Raw genomic sequence first — 15,380 nt, forward strand, 5'->3', positions numbered from 1 at the left:
TAACTAAGGTTTCACAAAATTAGTGTTTTTCCAGGCAGTATTTCTAATGTTGTAATGAATACTGTGGATGTTTTTGCTGATGGAATTAGTAATGAAATGGCTACAGCGTATTTGGGGAAAATGTTAACTTCTGCTTTGTATATGAACTTTTGGTGTAAGGAGACTTGAACCTCAAAATATTACTTAAGTTTTTTAAAATATAAGTCTAGGAATCACTTCGAGTTTAAAGCTACAGCAATTAAGCTGGAAGTAGATAACAGTACAAAAGTGGTGGCAGGTTTTTTCAGATGCTGGGACAGAAGACAACAAAATCTTTTAAATTCTTAAAGAACTCTGGAGAAAGATTATTACTACCTAGCACCTAAGCACAGATGTTGAAAGCTGCTTTGTCAGTAACATACTCATTGTTTCATGGTGTCAGTCACATCTGTTCCTATCCTAATCCCTGTGATAAATGAGGAAGATGGGAAACTCAGGATAAAGCAGCTTTTGTTTTTTAGAAAATCTCATTATTTAGATGTGTATATTCAAATGTGTACTTCAACCAAATATTAAGAAACTAAATAGTTATGAGATTGGAGCAAGAATCCTGAAAAGAACAAATAATTCTCTTAACAGTGGAGAAGTAAGCAGTAGGAGTAGGTGCTCCTTGTCCTCTGCCAGGAAGGAAGATGTCAAGTAGAGCTGTCTGGGAGTCTGCCCTGTATGAAGTGAAGTCATAAATGCCCTGGAGGAGAAAGCATGTGCAGTGAGGCAGCGCAGTAGGAAACTCAGAGCAATAAATACTAAAGATGGCAGTAACATGGCTGGTGAACTACAGTGTGGATAAATGCTGAGTGATATCCTTCCTGAGGAGGGTGGGAAGGATGACTCCAGGGAGGTGTACAATCTTATGTACTCTTTCTTCAGGGTGGTAATGTGTCCAGCTCTAGTGGAGAGAACAGCCTCCTGCCCCGTGAAGAAACCTAACCAAGATGAGAAATTTGGACAGAAATAGACCTGTGTTATACAGTATATTTATGGGAAAAAATCTAACATAATCAGTCAGAAATTATTCCAGCTTATGAGGAAATCTAATCCATTATACTGTATGAGTCACACTTTTGGACAAGGGTATAGTAAATGTTTAAAATATGTAGTCTTATCAGTTGAGCTACTTGTGTTTGTATTCCATATATTCTGACTGAAACATTTCAGAGCCTGCATTTCTCCCTATACCTACACAATTACCGATTGTGTTTGTAGTTCCTTAATTCTTGGTTGCTTGTTGGATCAGAATTGCTCTTTTTTCTACTATCTGCTGTGTATGCATTTGGCTGATTTACAGCCCTTAGGCTCTGTTGAACTGTGCAAAACAAAACTCTCATTTTTGAGATAATGAGGGATGTATCTTAGCATTCCTTCTCTGTCTGCACTTAAGACAGATGAATTAAAACCAAATGGATAAATGCATTTACCAGCTCTGACTGAATACTGTGTCAGAGGAAATTTCTTGTCAAATGAGTTAAAAGTGTTAATGGCTTTGAAAAGACTTGTCTAATGGTCACACTATTATACTGATGTGCTGCAACCACGAGTACATTATTTTCCCCCTAGTTTGAACTGACAAGCTCCCAAGTCAACAGAGTTGTTTAACCTCCAAAAGCATGACTCTGAACTCATTACTGCACAAATCTCCATATGTTCCCTTGCCTCAGTCTTAAAGGGTTGTTTTGCAGGCAGAACTGGATGGCCTTGATTTTCCACTGTATCAAAGAATTGCCAGCTCTGTCAGCAGTACATCTACTAGTTATTCATTAAGAATGCATATGCACTGCATTACACCAGCTTGTTTGCTTTATCCTTGAGATTACCCTACAGGTAGCCTCTTCCCAACTGTATAATTCCTCTTCACATATGTGTTGTCCTTTTCCCTTCAGGCAATTTCTTCACAGTATTAAAACTAGCTTAGAAGATGAAATGTACATCAGTGAAGCTTTTTGGAATTCTCATATGAGAAGTATTCAGTAGAGAGCCTTTACTGCTCTGCTGCTGTCTCCACTTCTTACATAAAAGGAGTACTTAAACTCCCCAATTTATTTTGCTTTCAGGGGAAATTTAGCAAAATAGGCCCTACAATATCCCACAAATACCCTTTTTTTAACTGAATGTGGCAATGTGACTGTGGCAGATGAGTAGGATTTCTTCTCACAGTGATCTGCTGTTGAATCTTTGCTACTTTTTCTTGAGAAACTGCTTTAGATGTTTGTGTGAATCTGCTTTCAAAGTACAGCACTTCCTATACTACAGTAAACATTTTTTCCTCAGTTGTATCTGTGAAATTAAAGACATTGACACTAGTAGTGATGGTTAGTACCATCATAAAGACAAGTATCATTTGGTATCTTCAGTCATCTCCTGTCCACCTGTGCCAGGAGCTTCCATGTTTAGGAAATTGCCACTGTGATGCAAAAACTTATCCCTGTCTTCTGAAATTATGGTATCTGTCAGGGTGAAAAAGTCACATGTTTATCCCAGCTGTAGGCAAACTCCACTGTTTTACTTGATATGGTAAGAAGCTTTGCTTCTTTATCACTTAATGACAGTTCCTCTGCTTGCTTGTTCTGCTTGCAGTAATGAAAAAGCTAAGCTATGTTTTCTTGTCCCTTTATTTTCTTAAAGGGAAGCTTCCATTGCAGAAAATACTTCAGCTATATATTTGAAATAATTTTGATTTGATTTTAGAAATGAAAACACCTTGAAAACCCACAAAAGCAGACTTTGCTGATTTATTTAAAACAGAACAGAACCCTCAGTATTGTGAGAAGGTTCTCTTACTGGCTTCACAAGCTGGAAACACTTGATGCCTCTCTGGTTTGACTTCTGCTTTTCTGCTCTCTCCCATCAGTTAATAATAGTCAAGTCAACCAATGCATGTTAAATGGAAATAAATTAAACCTGTTCCATGGAGCTTGTTCTGAGGGATTAGGTATTGACATTAGAGAATACTTCAACCAAATAGGTATCAAAAGCCCCTCTTCTCAGGCTAATGACTGCCATGAATTGAGCCAGAGGTAAATTACAGATGTTGTAATTCTGTGACTTCAGTTTACAGTTCAACAGTGTTGAGTTAAAGTGATCAGTTATACTGTAATCTGTTTTTTAGAAATTAAAACTTCTCTCAAGCTTTCGTGGAGCATGTATCCTTTCAACACTGAAAGGGGCTGAGAACAGCAATAAGATAAATGACTGGTGGAATTACTTCTTGAATCTGTTGTGCAGTTGGGGAAAACTGAAGAAAGACTTATGTTTACTATATTTTTCAGTGCCTAGCTCTTCCAATTAATGGTTACTTAATGACTGTCACATAGATACCCAGAACTTTTAAGACTCAAAGTAAAGGAGGTGAAAGAAATTTTATTTTAGCTGTTCATACTTGCTTACAAAACAAAAACAGACTTGGAGTGGTTTGGTATTTTGTTTGCATGATCTGGATGGAGGAACGTGCAATTACGGGCTAATTGCATCATAATCTCAGTATTGCTGAAGAATGAGCATGCACATTTCAAACAGCTTCACTCAGCGTGGAAGAACAGATCCTTACTGCACGAGGGACTTCATTCCTGTGATCCACACACTTTATTTCTGATTTAGTTGGTGGAAATTACATTTAAAAAAGCTCCCTCCGAATAACTCCATCATCCTGAAAATTTCCAGTCTCTCACCTTGAGAAACTGAAACACCCAGGTGTAGGTTACGGGAAATGAGGAGTAAGGTGCCATGACACCTTTATTCACAGGGCAGATCTTTAAAATGGGTTATGCAGAGCTAGTGATTCAATGTCAGTGACATTATCTAACTATAACCACAGGTGTTTGTGGCAGTGTGCTGAAGCTGTGATAAGGTTTTTTTGGGCTGAACTTAATTTTGTGAACAACTGCTTTACCATGATAATAAAAACTACCAACTCTAAAGAAGTAACCATGTAAATAATTAAGAAACTCTTATCTGTATATGCCTAATTCTCAACATTTGGAGGTCCAAACAATACATTTTTCTCAAATACTTAGTCTGGAATGTTGGTATTAGTATGTGTGCAGGGCAAATGATGAAATTTTCAGTCTATACGTATTTTGTAGAATAAATAGTATTGGAAACACCACAGCATTATGTTGCCAAGTCATCTTCCCTCACCATGGCTGCATGTGCTTCTGCCTCAACCCTGACCCAAGTCAGCTAAGTACTAAACAATTGATGGTGTAGCATGACTTCTGTCGCAATACCAACACAAGAGGAGGGAAAAAATCTGCAGTGTTTTTCAAAACCCTGATTCTTCCTGTTAAGAGAAAGGGAGAGGAATTTTTTCCTAGTAGGAAAGGCTATGTTTTTGCACTGTACAGCAGAGTCCAGCTTCCTAGGCTTTGTGCTGGCTGGTATCTGAATGGTGCAGTGTTTTGGTGAGGCTCTGGCTTGGCTCTTAGCCCATCCTGCTGTCCTCCTGCTTTGTTGGTGTGCTTGGATGGCTTCCAGAGCTGTGTCAGTTGTAGTCCCACTGGCATGGAATTGGAAACAACCCTGCTTGACAGTGACAGGGGTCTTTTTCTACCACTTTTGGAGGGGACGTTTTGCATGCTATTGATTTCATGACAGCAGCAGTACAGAGGGTACCTGGTTCTTTGCAACAGTTTTAGCTGGAATGCATGGGCCCACATGATGGTTTCCACATGATAGACCCATCCATATAACTGCCTGATCAAGGAATAAGGTTGTGTCACCAGAGTTCCACTTCAGGGAACTCTTCACCTTTTGAGCCATTAGTTTGTTAGTTGTTCTTTTGTTTTCAAACTGAAGTATTCTTTTGAGCACTTAATGGTGTGCAGAACAAAACTGATAGTAAATTGTTTGTAAAATCCCAGTTATATCAATTGTGATGGTCCCAGGAGTCAGGCTTAGTTTGGTGGACTTAATGGGTGGAAGGAAGAGGATTGGAAGGGATCCTAAGTCTCTTCCCTAACAGTTTTCTTGATGCTTGGTATCTTCTTTTGTTCACATTTTCTCTTGCTCTTTACATCTTTTGTTTTATTTGCGCACACCTCTTATGGGGCTAGCTGTGTATCTGGAAAAGAAGAGGTAGGTTATGCCTTGGCACAGAGGTCTTGAGGAGAGAACTGAGACTACAACAACATTTATTTCTGCTGGGAAGGAAGGATGGAGACTGTTTTTATCTTTCTCATCCCTTAACGTTGGGATGAGATGGGAGTGTCTCTTCCTAATAACTGTGTAACTTCAAAGTGGTATGCATCTTATGTACAATGCAGCTGAATTTTGAGCATAAAGTCAAGGGCTTTTGTGCTGCTGGGTTTTACATGCCCAAGCTAAATAAGATTTTTTTGTTTGTTTGTTTTTAAACATTCTTTGTGGTCCTCCACTGCTTGTTTTCCATACAGCCATTTCTTTCAGAGAGTATTCATCCCTGTACACAAACAGATTGTGCAGTTGGTGTATGTGTGTTAAGGATGGAGGAATAGGATTTAGAAATGGGATTCTGTCAGTTTATGGTAATTTGCATCCTATTTTGAATTTTTTGAAAAAGAATTCTGCTGTTCAAATAACTAATTTTGGTTTGTGTTGTGGGTACCTTGACGTGCAATAGCGTGCAGCATTGTGCAGTATTGTGTCCTGTAGGTATTAGATCAAGCAGAAGGCATCCTCTTTGGTGGAAGAGGTGGGAATAAAATGTCCATGCTTTGAGGCTGTAGGTCATTCTAGGAAGATATCCTGTGTGAGGAAGTGAGGGAATCGTGTGCATGTGTAATTTCCTTTTCTCCATATTCCCTCTGCATTTGCACTCCCTTGAAAGCAACTCCTTTTCTGCTTTCATGAAATGCAATTTATGCTCTTCTGACTTGTAAAGCTGTCCAGAGAAGGTGTACAGGGGCAACTGTTGCTCACTGGGATATAAAGAAAAATTTGATAATTGTGCCAGTAGCAGCAGTTTGGGCACCTCAGTGGTTGTCACTGAACTATTTACTCAGTCATGGTTTTGGCATTCTTTCACACTTGAAGTGCCACAAACATGAAGATGAGAGGAATCCTGCCTTGATCTGCTTTATTCAGCAATCCTTCCTGGAAGCTACAAAGTCAAGGCAGTAGTCATTGGCCAAGGGAAGTGCATAACCTTCTAACTTCCTGCATGTCCATTCCTCTTTATGCACTTCTCTTTGGAAATGTGGGAGTATGATCATCGCCAGTTTGTTTTGGTTTTGTAATGTATTTTGTATTCCTTTTTGCCAGCTGGCTTGCCTTTTGCAATTCTCAGTTCACGACGTACCCCCTTCCAGAGAGGCGTTTTCTGTAGTGATGAATCCATCCGGTATCCATACAAAGAGGACACCATTTCTTATAAATTGTTAGCAGGAATAATTATTCCTTTCAGTGTAATTGTTGTAAGTTAAACTTTTCTTCATTGCTTTTTATTTCCGTGGGGGTGGGGAAGAGGGAGGAGGGGTAATCTGTTAATACAGGTTTACAAAACTATTCTGTAAGATTTCTCAACCTTAAAATTATGTCCTTAGGCCAGGTGCTAAAGCAGTAGAAATGGTGGTCTGGCAAGAATAACTAAAAGGTTTTCTTTAACTGAAGTCAAACAGCTAGAATTATAGAACAGAAAAATAGTACCTTAGTACCTTAGAACTATAGTGGCTTAATTCTATAATCTGAGAGATAAAGACTTCTTACCATATTTGTTGAAAAAAACACTAATGTGTTGTGACTGTCACAATTCTTTTTATTTCAGGACTTGCAAGTTTCAGAGTGTCATTGTGCATGACCTATTAAGTCAGTATTTTTTATCTGCCACAAAATCTTTGGGAATACTTCTGTGTGTGGAAGTGTAACAACAGATACTAGCCTGTTTAAAAGAAAGATTATGGCTTCCAGTCAGATGTTACCAAATGCATAAATAGAATAAAAAGGATAAGTAGGTGTGGAGTTTTCCCCTGGATGTTTTCCTGAAGATCAGGATCAGGAAAACTCTGGGCCCATTTGCATTTAAATTACTGCAGGAGCTCCCTTAAATTGCTGCAGGTGTACTGCACCTAACCTGGCTGAAAACAGGGTACTTTTCTTCTTTCCTCCTCTTCACACCAGATCAATGAGCTGGACAGATAGTCTCTGACTACAAATCAAATTTTGGGATCTCTATCTGACTGCAGCTCCTAGGTCAGCTGAACTATCTCAAGCATATAGGGGCTCTCTATCCCTAATATATGCTGTTGGCTGAGCTAACCTAATATCTTATTATGTATGGACAAAAGTTGAGGTCCTCCTATTACCCTGTCTGTTGCCACCTCTTGTGGCTTGTCTGAGCCAGGATCAACTGATGAAATTGCTTAGCCTGGCAGAAAACAGCAGCTTTCCTTGACTACGTGGAGTGCAAATGGCTCTTGGAAGAATACTGGTGCTGAGGCAAAAAATAGCTGGGACGTGTCCTCATGAGCAGAGGGGGCAGTTGGACCTCTTCAGTTCCTATTTCATGTCCTGAGTCTGATGGGACTGCACTGCAGTTCCTGCAATGGCCCTGCAACAGGGGCCTCAAGATCCCTGTCCAGATGTGCTTAAAAGATTCAGTCTCCACTGATGGTTCTGTTGGGGGGCATCCAAACTCCTCAGAGCCACACTTTGAACAGAGCTAAAACTTCCTTATGCCAAATAAGATTTTTAGGCATATAAATATTTATCCAAGTATATTTAGGAGCCAAAAATGAAAAGGCACAGCTAAAGCTAATCCTCAGTATTGACCAGCTGTTTCTCTGGGCTGATGGGTTTCAGTCAGGAGGGGTATTATGATAATCTAACTCTGCCTTGCATATGGACTACATGGATTTTTATCAAAGTTTTAGGTCAACTTTCAGTTCATATTTGGGTGCAAGTCGCTTCTGGGTGGATTTTTTTGGTTTTTTGCAAGTGTAAAAATGTGTTCTGAAAATTGAAGCTGTGACTTGCCTGGTTTCCCTCTTCTTGGAAAAGCTGCTTCAAAAACTTACAGAAATGCTTCTGAAGCAGATGAAATTTTGGGTGGAGGGAGGGTTTGTGTGTTTTGTTAACTGGCAAGTGGCTTATGCTAAAGATCCTGCCTTTAAGAAAAGACTTTTTTTTCACCCTGTTACTGCCTTTGGGTAGTCAGTATTACTTGAGAGCATCAGTGCTTGGTCACAAGCCCATGTAGCTTATTTCATTTCTAGAGCAGCTAAAATAGCTGAGTGAGGAAGAACAGAACAGAGCATGGGAAGATTGATGTATTGCCCTCAGCACTTGGCTACCAGCCGTTTGCAGCTCAGGGACTTCCTGAGTCAGAAAAGGCTCCACTACATATAGTTTTTTGACAGATGTCAAAAATTAATTAATCCAATCTCCATTTGAGCCCATGTGAATATTTAGCTAACTAAGTTTCTTTTGCAACATCAGGGAATATCTTTAAGTTGTGAAATCAGGCTTTTCTGTCAAGATTGCTTCATAGTCAGATGGTAAAAGCAAATATTGGTGTCCTTTACTCAATGCTTAGTCAGATTACTGAAGATGAATATTCTTTGATGTCTGTCCAGTGCAGTAATTGCACTGACATCAACTAATTTTTGGTACCTGAGATAAGTGACCATCTTGCAGGTTTTGCAGCAATGTTATATGAAAGGGATTCATTATTTACCTGTCATGGCTATTTGTGCTCAGTCATCTTACTCAAAAGGTTACTTTCTAGATTAGGTGTCTATGTACTTTACTGAAAACTTTCTCAGCTTTAGTCCATGTTCTGGTACTTCTGCTTCAGCCCATGCTTGAGTGTGGTGGAGGGTGTAAAGCTTCATTGTCACCCATCTGGCAGTATTGTCTGTTTGCTTTCATGTGCAAAGCCTCTGACAAGCACACTCCATGTGCCTGGGTAGCAGTGCCTAAGTAATGGCTTCATTCACCACAGCTCTGCTTTGTTGGGGTCCAGGACCCAGCATCTCAAGTGAGAGAGAGAGCCATAATTTTAATTTTTACATGATTTTTCAAGGTAACTTTACATACATACCTACATACATACAGTCCTCCACATATATGATCATCTGTATTAATTGATCCTTTATGTACAGAATGGGACCAACTAGTTCAATATCCAAATTATCTAGAGTGAAGTTCTGTTTCTGGCATAAGGAAAAATTTACTTTCTGCATAAAATGAAGCTGCAAGAAAACAAAGTTAGATCTGCTTTCTTGCCAGTACTTGATGCATGTATCTTGGACATGCAGGGTTAAAAATCCTTGGAAAGACCTCAGTAAGACCTGTCTTTCCCTACCCTCTTTAGTTTTCTTTTCTCCCCAAAGGGTTTAATTTCCATGAGGAATAGGAAATTTCTTGGTTGAAACATCTGGCCTTTCAGATCTGGATATTAAGTCTCAGCCCTTCAGAAAAGTTTCTGGTTTTATGAAAAACCCAACAAGCTTTGAAAAATTTTGCTCAGTAGGAGTTAGTTGAAGAAGACTCAATGTAAAATGGAGTTATGCAGGAGAAAATGTTTCTAATTAGGGCCATACCAAGTAATACAGTTAAATGTTACTCCGAGAAGGCTTTGTTTTAATAAGTATTCTGCAAATAATATAATTAAGTTCATCATGAGGTAGGATAAAGTAAAAAGGTGTTTCTCTTCTGTGTGAAAGTGTTTATAATGTTTGGATATGCTTACTGCTGACTCTTGGAAAACTTAAATTTGCAGCTTAATGTTTGTAAAAAAAATAGTTTCTGAAACTATATGTGTGGGTATTAACAAAAATAGCATAATACTTTTCTTATAATGTTATTATCATTAACTTGTTCTCCTTATTTCTTTTTCAGATAATCGTAGGAGAGACTCTCTCGGTCTTTTATAATAATTTGCACTCAAATTCATTTGTCAGAAATAACTACATAGCCACTATTTACAAAGCCATTGGGACCTTCATTTTTGGGGCAGCTGCTAGCCAGTCGTTGACAGACATTGCGAAGTACTCCATAGGTAGACTGCGTCCTCACTTCATTGCTGTGTGCCAGCCTGACTGGACAAGGATAAACTGCAGCCTGGGCTACATTGAGAACTTCACTTGCCATGGGGACAAAGCAAAAATCAATGAGGGAAGGTGAGTCTTACTAACCTTGTATATTTGGTTGTATAATATTTTGTTAACCTGGGGCAATGAGTTTGACAATGCTGCATTTTTTGTGTTTCTCCTAGAATAAATTTATTGTAATGAATTTTAAACATTAAACCCTGTCTAGACCCTGGTTTTGGTTTTTTTCCAATTTGTGAAAGCCTGTTATATTAATATATAGATAAATGCCTGATTGTGTGTTTGTTTCTGCTTATGGGTGATTGTCTTTTTTTCAGTTTCAATTGGCTTATATTTGTGTTTCTAAAATGTTTGCATCCCAATGAAGAGAAGAATTTGAAATGAACCTTAGAAATTGCATATAGAATAGCAAAGGAAATGTTTTCATTTTGGCATGAAAGCAAAAACTGCACATCCATTTAAATATATGCAGGGCTATTAAAGTCACTGTATTACTTTTTCTCATTATTAAGAATTTTTAAATCTTGAATACTTATCTGCCAGTTCAATTGCAGCAAGATACTGTGGAAACAGGAATAAAGCCTCTTTCTTCACTTCAAACTTTAGTTGTTGTGCTATAAACTCAGTTTTTGAGTGCTCCTAGAAATGTTAGAATTATGTTCAGAATAATTTGAATGGCTTGAGTGACCTTACCTTTACAGAGACTTCTTTTTCCAGAAGTTCTATACACCATCTTAGAACATCTCTCTTTGTGTGGTTTTTAAGTAGATGTGTGTAGTTGTACTCACTGTCCTGTGTGCTCCTTTGCTCTTCTGGCATGTGTTCCTTATAATTTTCCAGCAGCATGTATGGTGTTTTTCATTAGCCATAGGAAAATGTTGATGAAATGTGAATGGCTGTTGGTGTAGAGGAGTAAGTGCATGGATAGGCAGTAGAGCCGTACACTGTGTGTGTGTTGCAGGGGATACAGAGGTGGCTTCTTAGAGAAGCTGCAATGTCCCACAGAGCCAGTGCCAGCCAGCTCCAAGTATTTAGTTTAACTTCTTCAGGAGTCTAAAAGTGCTTCTTAAGTGTAAAGAGGAGTGTGGGGAAAATTTGAATTGCTTGCGATGACTGAAATGGTCCTGAAATAGTCTTTCTAGGTTTTGGGGATGCTGGAAAAACAAGAGTTAGCACATGCTTAAACAAAAAAAATAAGGGGTTTTGTGTATGAGAATAGAATGGTGGAGCAATGGCATAGTGATTGCTTACCTTGTATTCTTCCCTGTGTTTTGACATCTCAGACTTCTATATTGGAAGCAAGATTTTTTTTGTCATCTCTTAACTGATCAGCTATTAGGTTTGTATTTCCTGCTACTGTCATGTTCTCCTTTTCTGTTGCTATTCTTTCCCCTGTGGAGAGATGTGAGAGGGCTCTCCTCTTTGGTCAGAGCTTGCCTTGAAGTGCTCACTTGAATGAGTACTTGCTTGTGGGGCTTCTGCTGTCAGGTGAGGCTTTTGCATGCACAAGAAGCTGTAAACAAGATGGTAGCAAGCAGTCAAAGAAGGATAGGATAGCTTAAAGTGGGATATTGTTCTGTAGAGGTGTATGACCTGGATGCAGTGATCCAGTAAATCTTCTAGGGTTTCTGATGGTCTTGGGCTGTGTGCCCACACAGAGGCCAAGTGCCCAAGGGCATTTACCTTTCAGTTAATAGCCCACTAAGAAGAGAGAGGTGGATTGCAGGGAGTATTTTACAGGAAGCTGGAAGAGGTCAGTAGTCTCTCAAGCTGTAACCCAGAGATTAATTTCTATATCAGTTGACAAAATTTTTAGTGGCACACCTAGTACCATCTACTTCTGTTTGCATAGATTAAATAGGCAGGTAGAAGTGAGGTTGCACTTGAAATGTTTTTAAAGATTCATGCTTGATTGTACAGTCAAAAAGACAAATCTAATATTTTATTTCATTGGAAACAATGAAAACAGTGTAAAAATTCCTTGTCTGCTTCCATTATTCATATTGTATTTTGTGATTATCTTTTCCCTTCTCATTTTTTCTTACGATTTTTTACTAATGAAAAGTATAAAAATAGTTTCAGTACGAAGCATCCTTGGGTAGATTAGACTTCTTGTTCTGAAATAGAATAAGTGTATGTGTGTGTGTGGAAGAGATGGAAGTAAGATGGAAGCTTCTAAAGTATATTTTGAAAATGATACAGAACTTAGGTAATCACTCAGTGCTTTCATTTCCTCCTTAACAGTAAAACTGGAAGAAGAAACATTTGAAGTAGCTTATTTTTTCCCACATGAAGATTAAGGAATAAGCTGTATAAGTTCTTTATAGTACTGGAATGTGTATGTTTGGTTCATTGTGGATTCAAAACATCACTTGCAGGAGCTTCTGGAAGACTAACCTCAAGAAAACAGCCTGTGTTTCTGGAAGCCCATAAGTTTTATGGTTGGAGGCCGATAATGTTTTAGGCAAACATATTGCATATTATGTTCCAGTACTGTTTCATGTAAATCAGATGTTTCCAACTCTTTGCCCATGTTTACTGTATTATAACATGGGGGCATGAGAGAAAAACAGTAATTTGTTTTTATTGTTCAGTGGCAGCCACAGTATTACAATACATGCTTGCCTCATTGGGAATATAAATCAATGGATTTAGGATTGATTGTCTAAATGAGTAAAGTGCCCATTAGTTAGATTCAGAAAGGTTTCTGTGAGAAACAAGCCTCATCTTTAAAAGTTTTTTTAAAGGTTTAATAAGGGATAAAAGGGACAGTAGACAGTGCTGGGTGCATAGCCATAGCTAGAGGCACACCAGTGAATTTGAACTTTCCCATTGCATTGGTCAAATACGTATTCATAAAAATTATACATATTCAAACATTTATTTGAACTCATTTACATGTTCTGGGAATTCTTTAGCTTGGTTCAACCCTTGACTTGCTTTCTAGAGTACATGCAGTAATGTGTATTACCTTTTTGAGAGTCATGTGTCACTTGCTCACTATGGCCCCTGCTGCATGTTTTCAGCAGGTGACAGTTATCAATAGTCAAAGGGTCAGGGGCAGGAGTCTTTATCACATCCACTCCTTGAATATTACCTGACTTTGCAGATAGTTTTATTTCTTTCCACACGTACTTTCAATCAACATGAGCTATTTTTCAAATATATCTGAATTATTCTCATTATTGTCACTTAGTTACAAAAATAGAAATCTTAGTTATTATTTTACAGCCACAGCTACTTCTGTAAAAGTTAATATTTTGTGAAAGCTAAAACTATCATATATACTTATCATACTGTTCACAAACCAAAACATTATCGCTAAATTATGTTCTCAGAATACCAGCTACATAGGGGTCAGAGCACTGGCCACAAACAGCTGACAAATTATACTTTATCAAAAGTAGTTAAATGTGATTACAAACTGTACTCTATCAAAATTGTTAATAATTTGCAAAAGCCAATACATAATAGCAGAAGCTAACAACTACTTAGTTATTTATAACAGTTTCTCCTTTCCAACCTGAGGCTAATAAAACAATTTCTGTGGACTGAGGCATTTTGTTTGCAATACATCATGCCGAATACAATCCAGTCCTTTTCAGGTTTAAATACCTTAGGCTCTCCTTGACGACTTTTATAGTATGTATGCACTTTGCTTTGCTGAGCCAGCAGCAGTAATCAGAGGATCACAAACACAGTGGTGTGCTTAGGAAATCTGATTCATATTTGTTGAAAAACGCATGTAAGAGTGGGCACATATACATTCAAGTTGGTAGCACTTAAAGATCTCTAAAGTATGCATGACAATCACTGGTTATATAAAAAAATTCTAGTTAAATATTAACATGACCTTTTTTTCTGTGCCTCTTCGTAAGGCAGTCCATTCCTCAGGTAATGTTTGTCATTTAATTTAAGCTAGACACAGAAGCTTGCAATGTGCTACTGAATGGCACTTTCCTGAGGTGAATGACTTATACTGAAGTGCCATCTCAAGCATTTATGGAGATGTTGCTAGGTTTGCTGTCAGCTGGTTTTGTGTAGAGCCATGTAGTTTTCCTTCTAAATATTAAGAGCAGTAACTCAATAAAGATGCCTGACCTGGTTTGTTTTAGTTACAGAAAATTAAATATGATATAGAAGCACAAGTTTTAGTATCTACAAATGAAGGGAGATCAAAGTCATGGTGTTCTGTTGTCACTGGTGCTTGCAATTGGCATGTGACTTTTAGTGTACTGGTATATACTTCTTTAATGCTGAAAATGAATTGCCTTTAGGGTACTTTCCTTAGCACCTATAAAGATAATAACTAGTCAGTTGGCTGTTTCCCCTTTCAAATAGGCAAAGCAGGGCTCAGTGAAATAGGTAGGTTTGCCAGGCTATAACCCTGATAAAGTGGCGGTGTGTGAGAGCATTGTTTCTAATCTCTAATCTCTTTGGTTTTTGCAGTTTTCATTTTTTGCTTCTCTTCCTTTTCTTCTGGCTTTCCACTGCATACCTTTGCTTGGCCTTGAGTGGATTGGCAAAATACCCAAATTTCTCAAGGAGAAATAAGTAGATAGGATACATGATGGCTTCTCCCTTGGTTATTGTTAGCTAAGGCATTTTTCCCAAACCTGTCAGCTCTAACCAGTCCATGGCAGATTGCCATCTGTCCTGTTTGTTAGTTTTCCTGCATCTAAATGACTGAACAGAAACTACAGATGCAGCAGCTCTGATTTAGTGTTTCAGTATTCTTCTGGTGAGTATACTTTGCTCTAGTTGCTGCTTGTCTGAAATGACTGTGTGAACAGTGAGTCTTGAGAGTCTAGTAGAGTAACAAAAGAGAACATTAAGAGCTGCTCTTTTCCTCTAGTATACGAACACTTGATTGGTCTGGAATAGACTTGTTTTTTAGCATCTGGCAGAGGGGGAAAAGAGACAACTTTATGAGGTATTTGTTCAGTTAAGCTGAAATACGTTGTGGTCAAGATTTCAAGACAGTGTTAGTGTGCCTTCTCACTCTGTCTTTGGGATGTACTGAACCATGATGTGGCAATATTAAGTGGTGGCTCCCTACTCATTTTGGCAATCAGAAATTGCTAATTCAACATTGGTTGCCTTTGTGTAGATAAGAATTTGTGATCTCTAGGAAATAGGCTCTGGAATCCAGGGAACACACTTGACTAGATGGACTTGAACTTGGTAAAGGTCTAGGTTAGTTGTCATCTTAAGCAAAGAATGAGTATTTCCTCTTGGTTGTAAAGCTTAATCTCAAAAATATTACATTTAAAGATTTAAATAAAGGTTCTGTTGATATTTTTTGAGGCATTTGAGAAC

General features: G+C 38.3%; 1 protein-coding gene across 2 annotated transcripts in view; it reads left to right on the forward strand.

Moving 5' to 3' along the window:
• PLPP1 (phospholipid phosphatase 1) overlaps positions 1 to 15,380 on the forward strand; it is a 62,564-nt gene that overhangs the window by 21,978 nt on the left and 25,206 nt on the right. Inside the window, exons 2-3 of one of the 2 annotated variants that reach the window (XM_030237541.2) lie at positions 6,274 to 6,425; positions 9,850 to 10,130. In XM_030237541.2, coding sequence (XP_030093401.2) covers positions 6,274 to 6,425; positions 9,850 to 10,130 — 433 coding nt within the window. The remainder of the gene's footprint in view (positions 1 to 6,273; positions 6,426 to 9,849; positions 10,131 to 15,380) is intronic. The other variant, XM_050986582.1, reaches the window with a different exon arrangement.

The sequence above is a fragment of the Serinus canaria genome, chromosome Z, assembly GCF_022539315.1.
Source record: "Serinus canaria isolate serCan28SL12 chromosome Z, serCan2020, whole genome shotgun sequence".
Classification (NCBI taxonomy): Eukaryota; Metazoa; Chordata; class Aves; order Passeriformes; family Fringillidae; genus Serinus; species Serinus canaria.